The sequence below is a fragment of the Lontra canadensis genome, unplaced genomic scaffold (genome assembly GCF_010015895.1).
Source record: "Lontra canadensis isolate GAN:19392208 unplaced genomic scaffold, GSC_riverotter_1.0 scaffold116, whole genome shotgun sequence".
Taxonomy (NCBI): Eukaryota; Metazoa; Chordata; class Mammalia; order Carnivora; family Mustelidae; genus Lontra; species Lontra canadensis.
This window is the reverse complement of record NW_022631110.1, coordinates 5,537,655-5,553,228: the sequence shown is the minus strand read 5'-3', so window position 1 is coordinate 5,553,228 and position 15,574 is coordinate 5,537,655. Positions and strand designations below refer to the sequence as shown.

Genomic DNA, 15,574 nt, shown 5'->3' with positions numbered 1-15,574 from the left:
CAGTAAACAACATGTGTTGGAGAGGATGTGGAGAAAGGGGAACCCTCTTCACGGCGGGTAGGAATGCAAGTTGGTGCAGCCACTTTGGAAAATAGTGTGGAGATTCCTTAAGAAATTAAAAATAGAGCTACCCTATGACCCTGCAATTGCACTGCTGGGTATTTACCCCAAAGATACAGATGTAGTGAAAAGAAGGGCCATCTGTACTCCAGTGTTCATAGCAGCAATGGCCATAGTTGCCAAACTATGGAAAGAACTAAGATGCCTTTCAATGGACGAATGGATAAAGATGTGGTCCATATATACTATGGAGTATTATGCCTCCATCAGAAAGGATGAATACCCAACTTTTGTATCAACATGGATGGGACTGGAAGATATTATGCTGAGTGAAATAAGTCAAGAAGAGAGAGTCAATTATCATATGGTTTTGCTTATTTGTGGAGCACAAGGAATAACACGGAGGACATGGGGAGATGGAGAGAAGGAAGTTGGGGGAAATTGGAGAGGGAGACAAACCATGAAAGACTGTGGACTCTGAGGAACTGAGTGTTTTGGAGGGGAGGAGGGTGGGAGGTTGGGTGAGCCTGGTGGTGGGTATTGTGGAGGGGACGTATTGCATGGAGCACTGGGTGTGGTGCAATAAACAATGAATTCTGAAACACTGAAAAGAAATTTAAAAAATAAATAAAAATTAAAAAAAAAAGATTGGGTTTCAGGGTTTGATGAAAATCTTGAAGCACCATGAAGATATAAGAAGGCTGGCAAAGGATAGAAAGACCTAGATTATAGATGTGCATAGTTAACTGAGTATTCATCAATATATTAATCTTTATAAAAGAGTAGGTACCTCAAAATAATGTGGATCTGCACTGGGCAATATTCACAGAAAGAAAAAAAGACTATCAAATGTAGCAGATTTTTGTAATAAACCCTCCTAAATAAAAAGTTATTACATGTAGTAGAAAGAAAAATATCATTACCTAATAGCGGCTATCCCATGTCCAATTTCATGTACAACACCACTAATGAGAACTGCAGCGAAGAAATAGGTCAGTTGGTTGACAGGTAAATTTATACCGGGAACCTGTTCACAGACACAATGATAACACATGTGGGCACAAAGAAACCACGATGTTCACTCCGTGTTAAAGCTTAAACTTCCAGGCTGAAGGTTTTGTAAACTAAAAGTAGGGGTGCCAGTTGGTTAAGCATCTGACTCTTGGTTTCAGCTCAGGTCATGATCTCAGGGTCATGAGATCAAGTCCCACCTCGAGCCCCATTTCAAGCTCAGTGCTCAGCACCGAATCTGCTGGAGATCCCCCCGCAACCCCCACCCTGGCTTGTGCTCTCTTTCTCAAGAGTAATTTTTTTTAAAAGTAAGTAATATGACTATCAGTGGTTACTTCTCTACTTCTATCATAATAAAAGTAAAAACATCAGTTTTTTCGAACGAGGCAGTTTTTGAATTAAGCACAACACCAATCTAAAGATAACAGTGAACACCAGGTTAAAAAGTCAAAACTTTCATGTCCTGAAGTCTTCACCATGGGAAAGAATTAGGAAGCCAGGCAAAGTGCCAGGGAATGCGGAGTGACAGCGACAGAGTCAGCAACTGTTCTACCCTCAGGAGCTAGAAGCCTGATTTGGAAATTCTTTTTTTTTTAATATATTTTTTTATTATTTTATTTTTTATAAACATATATTTTTATCCCCAGGGGTACAGGTCTGTGAGTCGCCAGGTTAACACACTTCACAGCACTCACCATAGCACATACCCTCCCCAATATCCATAACCCCACCCCCCCTCTCCCAACCCCCTTCCCCCATCAACCCTCAGTTTGTTTTGTGAGATTAAGAGTCACTTATGGTTTGTCTCCCTCCCAATCCCATCTTGTTTCATTTACTCTTCTCCTACCCCCTGATTTGGAAATTCTTGTTACAATTCCTAGTCCTTTCTCTGAATTTTTATTGCAAGGTTCCAAGTACTTAAGTGAGTAATATAGGATATTCCTGCCTCCCATCAATGAGTTTTCATTTTAGTATTCTCAAATTACATGAGCACTGGTAATCAGGGTAGTGTAATCAAGTGCCTCACCGGTGTGGGAGTGGGAGCACCCTGCCCTCCATTTCTTTGATGCCAACAATTTGTCTAGTACATTGGTCAGAAAAATATATCAAAATGATACATAAAATTATTATATTAACATTCAATGCAGGAAGGAAGTCCTTTGGAGCGTACAGACATACCAAGGACTTACGAAGCAGCAGAACTTGTCTGCAAGCACATGCTCCTAAGATGTGCATGTGCATGTACGTATCACTGAATACACAAAGCAAGTTTGCTGTTGTAAGTGTTGTATGGTATAGTTTTTTAGATACCCAAGAATCATCTTGTCAGGTAAGTAACCACTCCCAAGTTATGTCATCTGTTAAGGAAAAATGCCATATATTAGGTTAAGTGGGACACACCATGCATTTAATATTCTTCACACACTGAGCATCTGTTTCTCATAGTCCAGGAGCTGGACCCTAAAAATATCCTTCTAGAGGAAATTCCTCCTCTGTCTTATTATTACTTTAATTATAAAATGTGTTTAAAGCAGGAAAACAGGAAAATTCGAAGAAAAACAGAAGCCTATAATGCTGCTCCCAAAACACAAAACAAAAAACCATTCTCAATGTTTTAATTTATGTCCTTCTAGTCTTTTCATATATATATATATATGCATTTTTAAAAATTATCCTTTTATTACACCTCTGGTTTTGAAAACTGCCCTTTCACTTAATGATATCATCAACATTTTTCCATGAGTGTTTTCTGGTTCAACGTGATTTTCAATAGCTGTATTGTATTCTATAAAATAGACTGTTAGGCATTTAATCATTTTAAAAAGTTTCTCCTCTTATAAATATTGTGATGAACATATTTGGGCACATATATTAAAATATTCTGGGTGAATAAATTCTTAGACAAGCATGGTTGGTTCAGGTTCTGGAGACATGTCAATTGGGTTTGACATTCTGGATCCATCTCTAACTAGCTAAAGTGACCTTAAGGAAGTTTGGATTATTACCCCCAACATTGCAATTTCTTCACTATTAAAATGGAAATAACCACACTTACATAAAGGGTAATTCTGAGGATTATATAAGAATCCTTGGGGTGCCTGGGTGGCTCAGTGGGTTAAGGCTCTTGCCTTTGGCTCAGGTCATGATCCCAGGGTCCTGGGATTAAGCCCCACATTAGGCTCTCTCTCAGCAGGGAGCCTGCTTCCCCACCCTCACGCTGTCTCTCTGCCTGCCTCTGCCTACTTGTGATCTCTCTGTCAAATAAATAAATAAAATCTAAAAAAAAATCCTTGCCCCATGTTTAATATTATGTGGGTAATAAATGCTGTCATTACACAAAATTTAAAGGACTTTGATACATATCAAACTGTTCTCCAGAAGCAGACCCTTCCATAACCTTGGGCAAAGTTGTATTATTCAAGTCTTTCAAATCTGCAATTTGAGGGATATAAAAAGTATCTCATTGTTTGATTTATATTTCTTTGATGATTATTAAAGCTCAGTTTTCCCCCTGCTTCTGACCATTGACAGGTCTTTTGTGAGCAGTCTACTCATGACTTATTATTTTTTTCTCCTAGAGTATTCTTTTGTTCTTATTGCTGTGGAAGATCACTTCGAGTATCAATGATCAGTCCTCTGTAATATATATCACAGATGCATCCCTAAGTTCTTCTGATTTTAATTTTACTTTTAGTTTTTTGATATATAAAAATTTTTATGTCATCAAATCTATCAATATTCATGGTTTGTGCCATTAGTGTTATGCTTATGACATCCTAATTCTGTGTTCATATAGCAGAAGCCTGTTTTTTATCTTTTGATTTCTTATGATTTTGTGTTTCAATTTTAATATAATTGAAATTTATTTTTGTGCACAGAGGAGTTTTACTTTTAAGTCTCCTTTAGTGACTGAAGAGGAGATTCAAACCATGTTGCTTGGATCACTTTCTTTCTTTTTTTTTTTTTAAAGATTTATTTATTTGACAGACAGAGATCACAAGCAGGCAGAGAGGCAGGCAGAGAGAGAGGGAAAGCAGGCTCCCCGCCGAGCAGAGAGCCTGATGTGGGGCTCGATCCCAGGACCCTGAGATCATGACCTGAGCCAAAGGCAGAGGGTTAACCCACTGAGCCACCCAGGTACACCGCTTGGATCACTTTCTAAATTCATTAATTGCAAGTGTCTTTCCCTAGTTATGAAACTAGTTTTCATAACCTTCATTTTTAATGTATGTGTAATATTTCACTGTATGACAATCCCATAACTTAAGCATTCCTCAATTATACACTGTGGTTGTGTCTAATTCTTCATAATAATAAGTAATGTTAAGGTAAAATTTTGAAGAATACTTTTTTTGCATATTTGGAAGTATTTCCTTAAAACTAGAGTCCTAGATGTGGAAATAAATGGTCAAAAAATATGAGTATTTTTATGATGCTCATTATCTGAAGCTCTCTTTACTCAGCCCCTACAAAGCAACTCTTTCTAAGAATATCAGGGTATGCTCTTCTTCATACCTGCTCCGTTTCCATGTTGTCAGGGGTCTTCTGCCTGTTCAGATCACTAGTTTCCTTTTCTCTGACTTCTCTTCTAAATTTACGTACTTAAGATTAATTTTTTAAAAAGATTTATTTATTCATTTATTTATTTATTTGACAGACAGAGATCACAAGTAGGCAGAGAGGCAGGCAGAGAGAGAGGAGGAAACGGGCTCCCCGCTGATCAGGGAGCCTGATGCGGGGCTCGACCGTAGGACCCTGAGATCATGATCTGAGCTGAAGGCAGAAGCTTAACCCACTGAGCCACCCATGCACCCCAAGATTAATTCTTATACATTCTCTCTATATCACAAAGTATCTATCTTATTTTACCTTCATTTCAAATACATTAGTAGGCTTGATTCAATAGGATATTGGTTCCTTTGCTTTATTATTGTTTTTAAATGATTTTATTTATTTCAGAGTGTGTGCATGAGAGAGAGAGAGAGACCACGAGCAGGGGGAGGGACAGAGGAAGAGGGAGAGAGAAATCACAAGCAGACTCCATGCTGAGCGCACTGCCTGACACAGGGCTTGATCTCATAACCCTGAGATCATGACCTGAGTCGAAATCAAGAGTTGGATGCTTAACCAATTGAGCCACCCAGGCACCCCTTTTGCTTTATTATTTTATGGATGTAATGATGAGATAAGGTAAGGATTTGAGTGTGTGACTACACTAACAGATGGTAGGTCTTATTTGCTGGCAACAATATGTGAACGCCCATCTGTCATGGCCACGATCACACAGGGTATTAGATGTACCAAAATTCTGATCTCTCAATGACACACAGTGCCAGGTTTTTGGGAATTAATACTGAATGAGGCTGTAGGGAATTATAATGTAAACAGAAAGTGCATTCTCTGAGCTACAAGAACTCTAACCAAAACCAGGAGACCTAACATTCTTAAATGTATACATAAATATGCACAGTGGACTACAGAGGACAGCTGACTTTTTCATGGTTCCACAGCATGACTCTTGTAACATAGTAGTTTTGTCAACTCTCTGAATAAACTGAGAAGCAGAAAGAAGAAATAATAACAACACTTTGTTATTCTAACCCTAGCGGGCAGACAGGTGAATGATCACATTTCCTCTCAACCTGCTTCTTTTCCTACTCTCCTCTTCTTTAGCACACAACAACCAATTGTGTAGCCTGAGAGTTTAGGATGACTCCAGCCTCACTGAGCCAGCCAGATGCCCCCCAAAATAAAAACTTCTTAGAATGGTCTTTCATAACCCAGACCCTATCTGTATTTCCCATCTTATCTTCTACACCATATGCCATACACCATATACCACCTAGACATAGGTGAAAGTTACTTTCTAGTTCCTTGAAGAATTACTGGTCTTTCTTTAGGGAGTAGAGCATAATGGCTCTGAGGTCAGTGGTGGGTCCACCATTTACAAGCTGCGACTATAGGCAAGTAAGTGGCTTGACATCTGTATTCCTTGGTTTTCTCATCTGTGATCAGATACTTATCTCTAGATTGTTATAAGAATAAAATAAAACGGAAAAAAAGAGAATAAAATGGGCACAAAAACCTCACACAGGAAGCACTGTATATTACCTAGGTTTTATTATTATTCTACTATTCCTCCCTCCCTAATGGGGAACACTTTACATAGGGTTAAAATGCAATTTATTTATATGGTATAGAGATCTTAAATAGGCAAATATGTTTCTCTCTGTTACCGGGATCTCAACTGCCATCTTTCCTTAGAGGCTGTGGGGACTTTTCTCATCCTTCCCTTGAAGGTCTCCTCTCCTCTCTTCCCAGTGCCAGGGACATCTCAGCATGCATTTTCTCTGTACCATAGTACCTGGTACTCTGTGAACTGTAGCACAATCACAGCAGCTGTCCCTCTAGACTAACAGCTCCATGAGTGCTAGGATTGGATTTTGTTCCCAATGTAAGCAGGACTCAGCATAGGGGCACTAGGCAGACTACATTCAGTAAATGTTGAAGAAATAAATCATCTCTTCTGAGGCCTCACCTAGCAAATCCTTTGAACCTCTAAAACAGAGCTATGACCGTAGGTGAGATTCATTATCATTCTCTACAAATGACTTCTAAATCTACCCATAGTGGCCCAGCCTAGTAGAAACCACAAAAAGAAGAGTTTAAAAAAATTGGTAACTAGCTCTTAAATCATTTATTCCATTAATAAAAGCATGATAAAGAACATAACACCCATGAGTCCTGGAAATAAAAACATATATGTAAAAAAATCTGAAATAAAAGTTACTCAGTGGTAAAGCACCCTTCCACACTCCGGAGACATGCATAAGTAAGGTATACAGGTTTATACGTGTGCTATCAAGTGAGAATTATTATAAATAGCTTATAGTCAAAGGAGTCATATTCGGCATATTCTTCCCATCAGGAAATCACAGTGACCATTCAAGGTCTTTTATCTTTAAATAAAAGGATATTACTGGTTAGAGTCTGAAAGCCATGAAGAGGAGAGGGCTAAAATGCAATTTATTTATTCAGTATAGAGATCTTAAATACGCCAGCTCATTTCTTGATAGAAACAGTCATTTAAGACCTCAAGAAGACAACATGAATTAAATCAAGTATCTGTGTAACTGCTGACAGTCTTGATGGTGGGGCATTTGTTGCATCGCTACTGCTACCACTACTACTACTGCTACCACATATTCCAACAGATCCTTGCTAGATTCCCATTAATATTTTTGTTTAAGCAGGCAGTTCGAGAAATCGTGAGACTTTTCATCTATTTCCATATTTACAACATGGAGAGGAGTTATGCTAGCTAGAAAAAATACCTTATATTTGCGTTGCGATAAACTTTAAAAGCCAAAACAAGGCACTTACCACAACTTGGAGCACTTGCTCATTGTGAAGTGAGGAGGAGGAGGAAGCGGATGAAGAGGAAGATGACGAAGAGGAAGAAGCAGAAGAAGAGGAGGAAGAAGAAGAGGAAGAGGAAGAAGAGGGAGAGTCAGCCATCATTTGTGCCAAAGTCTGCATCAGCGTTTTTCCGAGGAGGAAAAAAGAGCTGAACATGGCAATTACACCAAACACCATTCCAAAATTGAACCTGTTGGGAGGAAACAAAATCACATAAACATACAATTCCATATAATTCATGGGTTAACAAATTAATCGACAAGCCACATTTCACAGCTTCAAAACAATGGCTAAAAATTTCGCTACATCTGCCTCGTTTTCTTACCTGAATTTTAGGCATGTGACTGAGGCACAGGCATGAATCTCTCCAAGCAATTGTAATAATTTATAATTCTCTCACAACTGAAGAGGATGAATATTCTTCCCAATAAAAAGCTTCTTTCCTCTCATGTCTTTCGCCCATTTACAAAGAATCGTTTTGATCTTGTTCTCATATAATTATGAAAGCTCTTTTGACATTGTAGACATTCGTATCTTTTTTCCTCTACCAATTCTTTTGTTTGCATTTTTTTAGCTATATTTTGTGATGAGCTCAAATATTAACATGGTAAAATTGAACAAGTTTCCTTCTACTGTTTTAATAATTACAAATTACCCTTCTATAATTGGGAATAATCTATTACATTTTTTAACTTTTATAAGTTTTTTAAGAAACTCATCTGTTTCATCTAAATTATCAAATTTATAGGCACAGAACTGTTCACAATAGTTTCATTTTTTAAAAAGTCTATGGAATAGGCAGTAATGTGCCTTTTTCGCAATTTTGATTTTTTTAAAGTGAAGTGCAATGAACATAATACTGTATTAGTTTCAGTTATACAACATACTGATTCTATACAATATTCAATACTCATCATGCTAAGTGTAGTCACCATTCTATATCATTACATTATTATTGACTATATTCCCTATGCTTTTTTTTTAAAGATTTTATTTATTTATTTGACAGAGAGACAGAGAGAGAGAGATCACAAGTAGGCAGAGAGGCAGGCAGAGAGAAGGGGAAGCAGGCTCACTGCTAAGCAGAGAGCCCGATGCGGGGCTCGATCCCAGGACCCTGAGATCATGACCTGAGCCGAAGGCAGAGGCTTAACCCACTGAGCCACCCAGGCGCCCCTTCCCTATGCTTTTCATCTCTGTGACTTACTTTGTAACTGACAATCTGCACCTCTCAATCCTCTTTATTTATTTCAGCCATTCCCCTGCCTACCTCCTGTGGTAACTAACAGTTTGTTCTCTGTATTTAAGAGTCTGCTTAGTTTTTGTTTGGCTGTTCTTTTGTTTTGTTTTTGCATTCCACATATAAGTGGAATCATACACTATTTGTCTTTCCCTAACTTAGAATAATACCCTCTAGGTCCACCCATGTTGTTGCAAATGGCAAGATCTCATTCTTTTTTATGGCTAATATTCCATTGTGTATATATACCACATCCTCTTTACCCATTCATCTTTCTTTAAAAAGTTTTATTTATTTATTCGAGAGAGAGAGAGAGAGAGAGAACAAGAGAGTGAGTGGGGGGACAGGCAAAGGGAAAGAAGCCTCGAGCAGACTCCCTGCCAAGCGCAGAGCCTGACATAGCCCACCATCAGTGAGATCATTACCTGGGCCGGAACCAAGAGTAGGATGATCAACTGACTATTCATCTTTTTTTTTTAAAGCTTTTGTTATTTTTTATTTATTTTGGGGGGGGGGTAAAGGTGAGGGGGTGGAAAGAAACAGAAGGAGGAGAGACAGAGTCTTAAGCAGGCTCCACACCCAGTGCACAGCCTGACACAAGGCTCGAACTCACAACCCTGAGATCACGACCTGAGCTGAAACCAAGAGTCGGACACTTAATTAACTAGGACACCCAGGCACCCCTCCATTCATCTATTGATGGACACCTGGGCTACTTCTAGTCACAGCTATTATAAATAACGCTCCAATAAACACAGGGGTGCATCTATCTTTTTTGAATTAGTATTTTTGTTTCCTTTGGGTAAATATCCAGTAGTGGAATTACTGGATCATATGGTATTTAAAAACAATTTTTTTTAAATTGACGTGTAGTTGGCACACAATGTTACATTAGTTTCAGTGTACAACACAGTGATTCAACAAGTTTATACATTACGCTGTGTTCACTATAAGTGTAGCTACCATTTGGTGGTAATTTAGTTCATTTTTTTTGACAAACCTCCATATTGTTTTCCACAGTGGTTGCACCATTTATATTACCAACAACAGTGCACTAGGGTTCCCTTTTCTCTGCATCCTAGCTACTTTTTATCTTTTTGATACTAACCATTCAATTCTGATTTTTAGTTACCTGTGTTTTCTTCTTGATAATTATGGAAGGGGTTTATTGGTTTTATCAATCTTTTCAAAGAACCAACACTTGGGCTTTGCTGATTTTCTTTCTGTATTTTTATTGCACTGATTTCTGCTCTTTATTATTTTCTTCTTTCTATCTTGTTTGATCTGCTATTGCATTTTTTTGCTTTTTAATGATTTTTTTACATTTAGCTCTATTCCAGTTGGAGCTAAATTTCTAGTAAAAAGGAATTTAGACAAAGGCCTCCTATGCCCACACTAGAAATTCTGCCAACTATAAAACGTGTCAGTCTCTACGGTGTCCAAGAGATCTTTATAAACCTCTTAACAATAAACACTATATGCTCCTTGATTGAAGAAATTTGTTAAAATAAAGGGGTATGCCTGGCATGGCCAGGGGACTTCAAAACCCTGCTGCTACAATCTGGCAGGCCATTTTCCCAGTTGGTGTGTGTATATGCCTTACTGGTTGTGACATATTTTAAGTATCATTCCCCTGGAGGGGGATCACAAAAGTACAGGAAAAAGCCTGCAGACTTTTGGATATTCTATGACTCCCAGGACCTTCGATTCTATGTGTGATGAAAGGGGACAGAATTCTACAGAATTAGTTTCCTGATGGAAAGTGCTTTTTTGTATTTCTCTTCTTCGTTTTCGCATTTCTAGTAGTGTATAACTTACACAGTAAAGTACCCAAGTCTCAAATACACAGCTCACAGAATTTTTACATGTGTACCCATGCATCTACTACCCAGATCAAGATACAGAACCTTGATTTTTGATGTATGCAAAAGTACAATGATGTAATCTCCTAAGTTCATATAAAACCAGAAAAGTTTTATACTACTGACATTTTAAAACTCAGTAGGTTGGAAAATAATGGAAATAGTTCATTTAACAAGCATTTCTCATGACTATAATGACTGATTTAAGCCAAAAAAAGAAAATGAAGAATACCACTGGTAAAGCATCCTTGCTTTCCGCCGTCCCCAACTGTAAAAGGCACGATTGAAAATAGCAGTTTGCCATCTTATGTGAAAAGGGGAGATGCTCAGTCCGTTGTTTTCCAGCCAGTCTTCATAGGAATGTTTAAAATACACAGATGACTAGGAGAGAAAGAAAAGTTCCATATCACTCAGTTTTGAAGAACATGTATGAAGTTTAAGAAAATTAAAAACAATCTTTTCTATAGGAAAACAAGATATTGACTGTCCAAATACTTATAAATTAAAAGCTTTATGTTTATTCTTCAGGATATTAAGGGTCTCAGACTAGCTGGTCTGTTGAGGTCAGGGTCTGGCAAACTATGGTCCATGGGCTAAATGTGGCCCACAACCTGTTTTTCTTTTCAAGTAAACTCTATGCTCAGTGTGGGGCTCGAACTCACGACCCCTGAGATCAAGTCACAAGTACTATCGACTGAGACAGCCAAAGCCACAAAATACAGCCTGTGAGCTAAGGATGGTTTTTACATTTTCAAGGGATTGTTAAAAAAAAAAAGACAACAAAAAAACAAGAATATGTGACAGAGATGCTATGTGGCTCACAAAAGCCTAAAATACGTATCACGTGGCCCTTTACAGAAAAAGTTTGCTGAACTCTGCTTAGAGGAGCATTGTCCAATAGAAACATGAGCCACAAATGCAAGCCAGATATGTAATTTTAAATTTCTGAATTTTAAAAAGTAAACAGAAGCAGATTAAATATATTTTTAAACTAAAAATATCTAAGATATTATCATTTCAACATGTAATAAATAAAACAAACTACTAGAATACTTTACATTCCATCTACTTATTTGTACGTAAGTCTTTGAATCCAGTGTCAGTGTTACTGCAAATTTCAATTTGGACTAGTGCCATTTCAGATGCTCCATGACCATGTAGTTAGTGGCTACCACACTGGACAGCAGAGTTCTAGAAGCCTTGTTACAACAAAAAGAGATCTTGTATTATAATTTAAGAAGACCCCAACCAATCCAACACAGGGAACAAGTTAGTTGGAATCAGCGCTTTTTATCCTCTTATGAGCAACAACCCTAAGAAATTAGGCTGCCTTTGATCATATAAAAGTACAAAACCTACATAAAGCCATCTTGGGCCTTGTAACTTACATTTTTCAGGGTTGAAGGGATCTGCTTATACACAGACTAACAAGAGTTTTATCTTTAGGGAAGTCTGAAGTCCTTGAGTAATGTAGGATTTCGAATAACATAAGGTTGTTTTATATATCCTGACACTGACCCCTATTACTCCTCAGTTACAGTAAGTTAAGTATTTTGTCATACTGATGCCCACCCATTTGAAAAATTTGCCTCTAGAAGGATACCTCAGCCCTACCAGTCATAAGAAATGACCTAACCGAATACAGGTATCTGTTCGCCTTTCGATCCGTTAATGTTCTCTGTTCTCAGTCTTCAGGTGAAGTTTTTAAAAATTTGCTTGTTTTCCAGGACTTGGGAAAGTAGAGCGACACACTCCTTCAGTATATGTCTACTGAGGAAATCCGAGACGAACCAACCGTGGAACAGCAGACCAAGCTGGAAGCAGAGGAGCTGAAGGTGTGCAGACTCCTGAAATTGAGGTCTCTCCATTCCCCAGGCAGATATTCTGAGTGAGAGTTAGGTTTTTTGCTCAAGGGGTAGTGCTCTGTTGGGGACCTAGGGGTTATTACTGTAAGTGAAGTAACCTGATCACCTCACACACTGGACCAGAGACTGCAGAGGTTTGAAAAGTTCTTTTTATTTCGGATTTTTGTCACATATGCAACATGAAGAAATCACGTGGCTTTGTTTTTTCTAAACAACAGAATCCCTGTTTAAAGAAGCAGTGGCTGGTATCGCTATGATATGCTAAACACTATGCCAAGTACTTGGAGAGGAAGTGCCTGAGGATCTTGTAAATACACAGATTCTGATTCTGTAGGTCGAGATTCTACGTTGCTGACGAGTTCCCAGATAAAGTGCTGCTGGTCCTTGAATTTCAGGTTGAGTAGCAAAGCCTTATGTGCACGAACTAATGTACTTCTCTCTACAATCTCAGAAGATCCTCACTATTATTAACTCCATTTTGAAGATGAAGAAACCCAGGCACAGAGAGTAATTTGGTCAAGGTCACAAAGGGTGGGAAGTGGCTGAACCCAGCCCTTGCTCTAAGGACTCTACTGTAAAAACCTACTCACTTTGCAAGTTTAAATCTAAGAAAGCAGCACAAGTATCATTTCATTTTACTGTTACACCTAAAACACACAATACTAAACTCTAATATTCTATTTAGAACGGTATTCGTAACATGAAGGTTTTATTAAGCACTTAAGAAAGGTACTATGGAATAAAATCTGTATATTGTAATGACTTTATTGTTACCTTCGCCCCCCCCCCACTATTCCATTTCAAAGGCTGCTTGAAACATATGGTCAGTCAAGTGTGCCTAATTTCTGTTACCCTTCCCAAAGAGCTAAACAGTGGACCGTGCACCGGGGGTGTACGTGTGGGGTGGGGAAGGAGGGTAGTGTGAAGAAGCGGGTGCAAATTAGAATTGGAGTAGTCAGAAACTAGTTATCTAAAGCCTTATTACCTGAGTATGCTACTTTGAAGTATGGGCTATAGACTAATAACAAAGTAACACCTGGGAACTGCTTACAAATGCAGACTCTTAGGCCCCAACCCAAACCTGTTGACTCAGAAAGCGATTTTTAACAGGAACCCCAAATGATTGTATACACTTTAAAGTTTGAGACCGCTGGTCTAAATCGCAACTTGATTTAGATTCATTCCAGTACCACAGTCTTTGGAGGGTCGTGGCCTTAAAGACAATGAAGGAGAACAATGCCTTTCCTAGGCGGACTTTTTATTTTCCTCCCAGGTGCACTGCCGCGGGGTCTGGCAAAGCCCAGGCCCTCCCTAGCCCACTACTGGCGCCTCCCTGGCAGGACCCGAAGGTGGCGGGGCCTGCACAGCCCCGCAATATGACTGCGGCAGCTGTGCAGACCGTCACACCCCTCCCGCGGTCCGCCGTGTTTTATTTACTCCACGGGGCCCGGGCGCCACGCGGAAAGGCGCACGTGGGTACTGGCCCCGCGGCTTCCAGCCCGGGAGGCGCGAGCCAGGGGAAAAGGCCTCGGGCCTTGCGCCCGGCCCTGGAAACCGCGGGCTTGGGCTTTAGGCCCGAGGCCCTCACCTTCAGTACCAAGTCGGTCAGGTAGACGGCAGTCCAGCCGCCCACCACCACTACCACCAGCGACACTGGAATCATGGCAGTGGCGGAGGCAGCGGAGGGATAAGCGAGCCCGGGCGTCCTCCTCCCTGTGAGCCGCAACGAGCCGAAAGCGCGACGCCTATAGCCCCAGCATCCGCGCAGGAACCAAGCTGTCACCGGTTCCTTTCTCCCGGTTGCGACGTTTCCCCCCGGACTCTTCCGGAAAGCACACAGCCAGCCATGCGCGCACCGGAAAAGGGTGCGGGGGTTTATTTTCGTGGCACACCCTGGAACCGAGGTGGGTGCGTCTGCTCGGCACCCCCGCCCAGCCCTCTAGCGATTTCTTAGGCTCTGGCCCTCCCTGCTGTTGGCTCTGTATTCTCTCCAGTTCTGGTCCGGGGTTTGCTGTTCCTTTTAAGCCAGTGAGAGTTTGGGGTCGTGTGAAGACAGCGGGTCATGTCTCCGTCTCGCAGACCCTGTCATAAGCATCCAGATTTAATTATGTTTATTCTTTTTTTTTTTTAATTTGAGTGTAGTTTACATAAAGCGAAATCATAGTGCAGGTCTCAATTGTCCATTTCAGTTAGTTTTGATAACTATGTATATCTGTGTACCCTAATCTAAATAGAGAACATTTGCACCTCAGGAATTTTCTTCCTTTCTCTTCCCAGGCCGTCCCTCCACCCACCCTTGTTCTAATGTATTTAAACTGTATAAATAGAGCTATACAGTAAGTATACTCTTTTGGGTCTGGCTTATTTCGCTCAACATAATTTTTTTCTTTTTAAAAATTTTTATTTAATTCAATTAGTTAACATATAGTGTATTATTAATTTCAGAGGTAGAGTTCAGCGATGCATTAGTTACATATCATGCCCAGTGCTCATTACATCACGTGCTCTCCCTAATGCCCATCCCCAGTTACCCCAAGCCCCCACCCACCTCCCCTCCAGCAACCCTCGGTTTGTTTCCTACCATTAAGAGTCTCATAAGGTTTGTCTCCCTCTCTGATTTCATCTTATATTTCCCTCCCTTCTCCTATGAGCCTCTGTTTTGTTTCTTAAATTCCACACATGAGTGAAATCATATATTTGTTTTTCTCTTATTTCACCTAGCATAATACCCTCTAGTTCCATCCACCAACATAATATTTTTGGGATTCATCCATGTTGTTGATTAAATTAGGTTCTTTTTGCAATCCCATCCATTACGAAATTTGAGATTGGTGCTGTATTTAAAAATTGGAGCTCCAAATATCTGCACATATTTGTATGCTGACCTATACTTGATTAAGTGTTGACCTGGAGTAGTGGTTCTCAGCCTTGGCTATACAGTAGGATCATCGCGAGGCTTCTAAAATTTCCTATGTCCATTTGCAGCCTAGATTAATTGAATCAGAAGCTCAGAGTGGGACCCGAGTCACTATTTTTTAAGGTCCTTACATCATTCCACTGTGTAGATGAGATTGAGAATCACTAAACTAAATGACTTCTAAAGGGAAAGAAAACCT

At 39.7% G+C, this 15,574-nt stretch overlaps 1 protein-coding gene across 6 annotated transcripts in view; it reads right to left on the bottom strand.

Annotated features, from left to right (window-relative positions):
* MBTPS2 (membrane bound transcription factor peptidase, site 2) overlaps positions 1–14,240 on the bottom strand; it is a 49,301-nt gene extending 35,061 nt beyond the window's left edge. For all 6 annotated transcript variants that reach the window (XR_004380676.1, XM_032840853.1, XM_032840852.1 and 3 more), the window contains exons 1-4: positions 14,047–14,240; positions 10,826–10,974; positions 7,456–7,681; positions 984–1,087 (exon numbers count right to left, since the gene is read on the bottom strand). Coding sequence is in view for 5 of the 6 variants with exons in the window: in XM_032840853.1 (XP_032696744.1) it covers positions 984–1,087; positions 7,456–7,681; positions 10,826–10,974; positions 14,047–14,121 (554 nt within the window). In the remaining variant the exon portion in view is untranslated. The remainder of the gene's footprint in view (positions 1–983; positions 1,088–7,455; positions 7,682–10,825; positions 10,975–14,046) is intronic.
* Between the last annotated feature and the right edge of the window lie 1,334 nt (positions 14,241–15,574).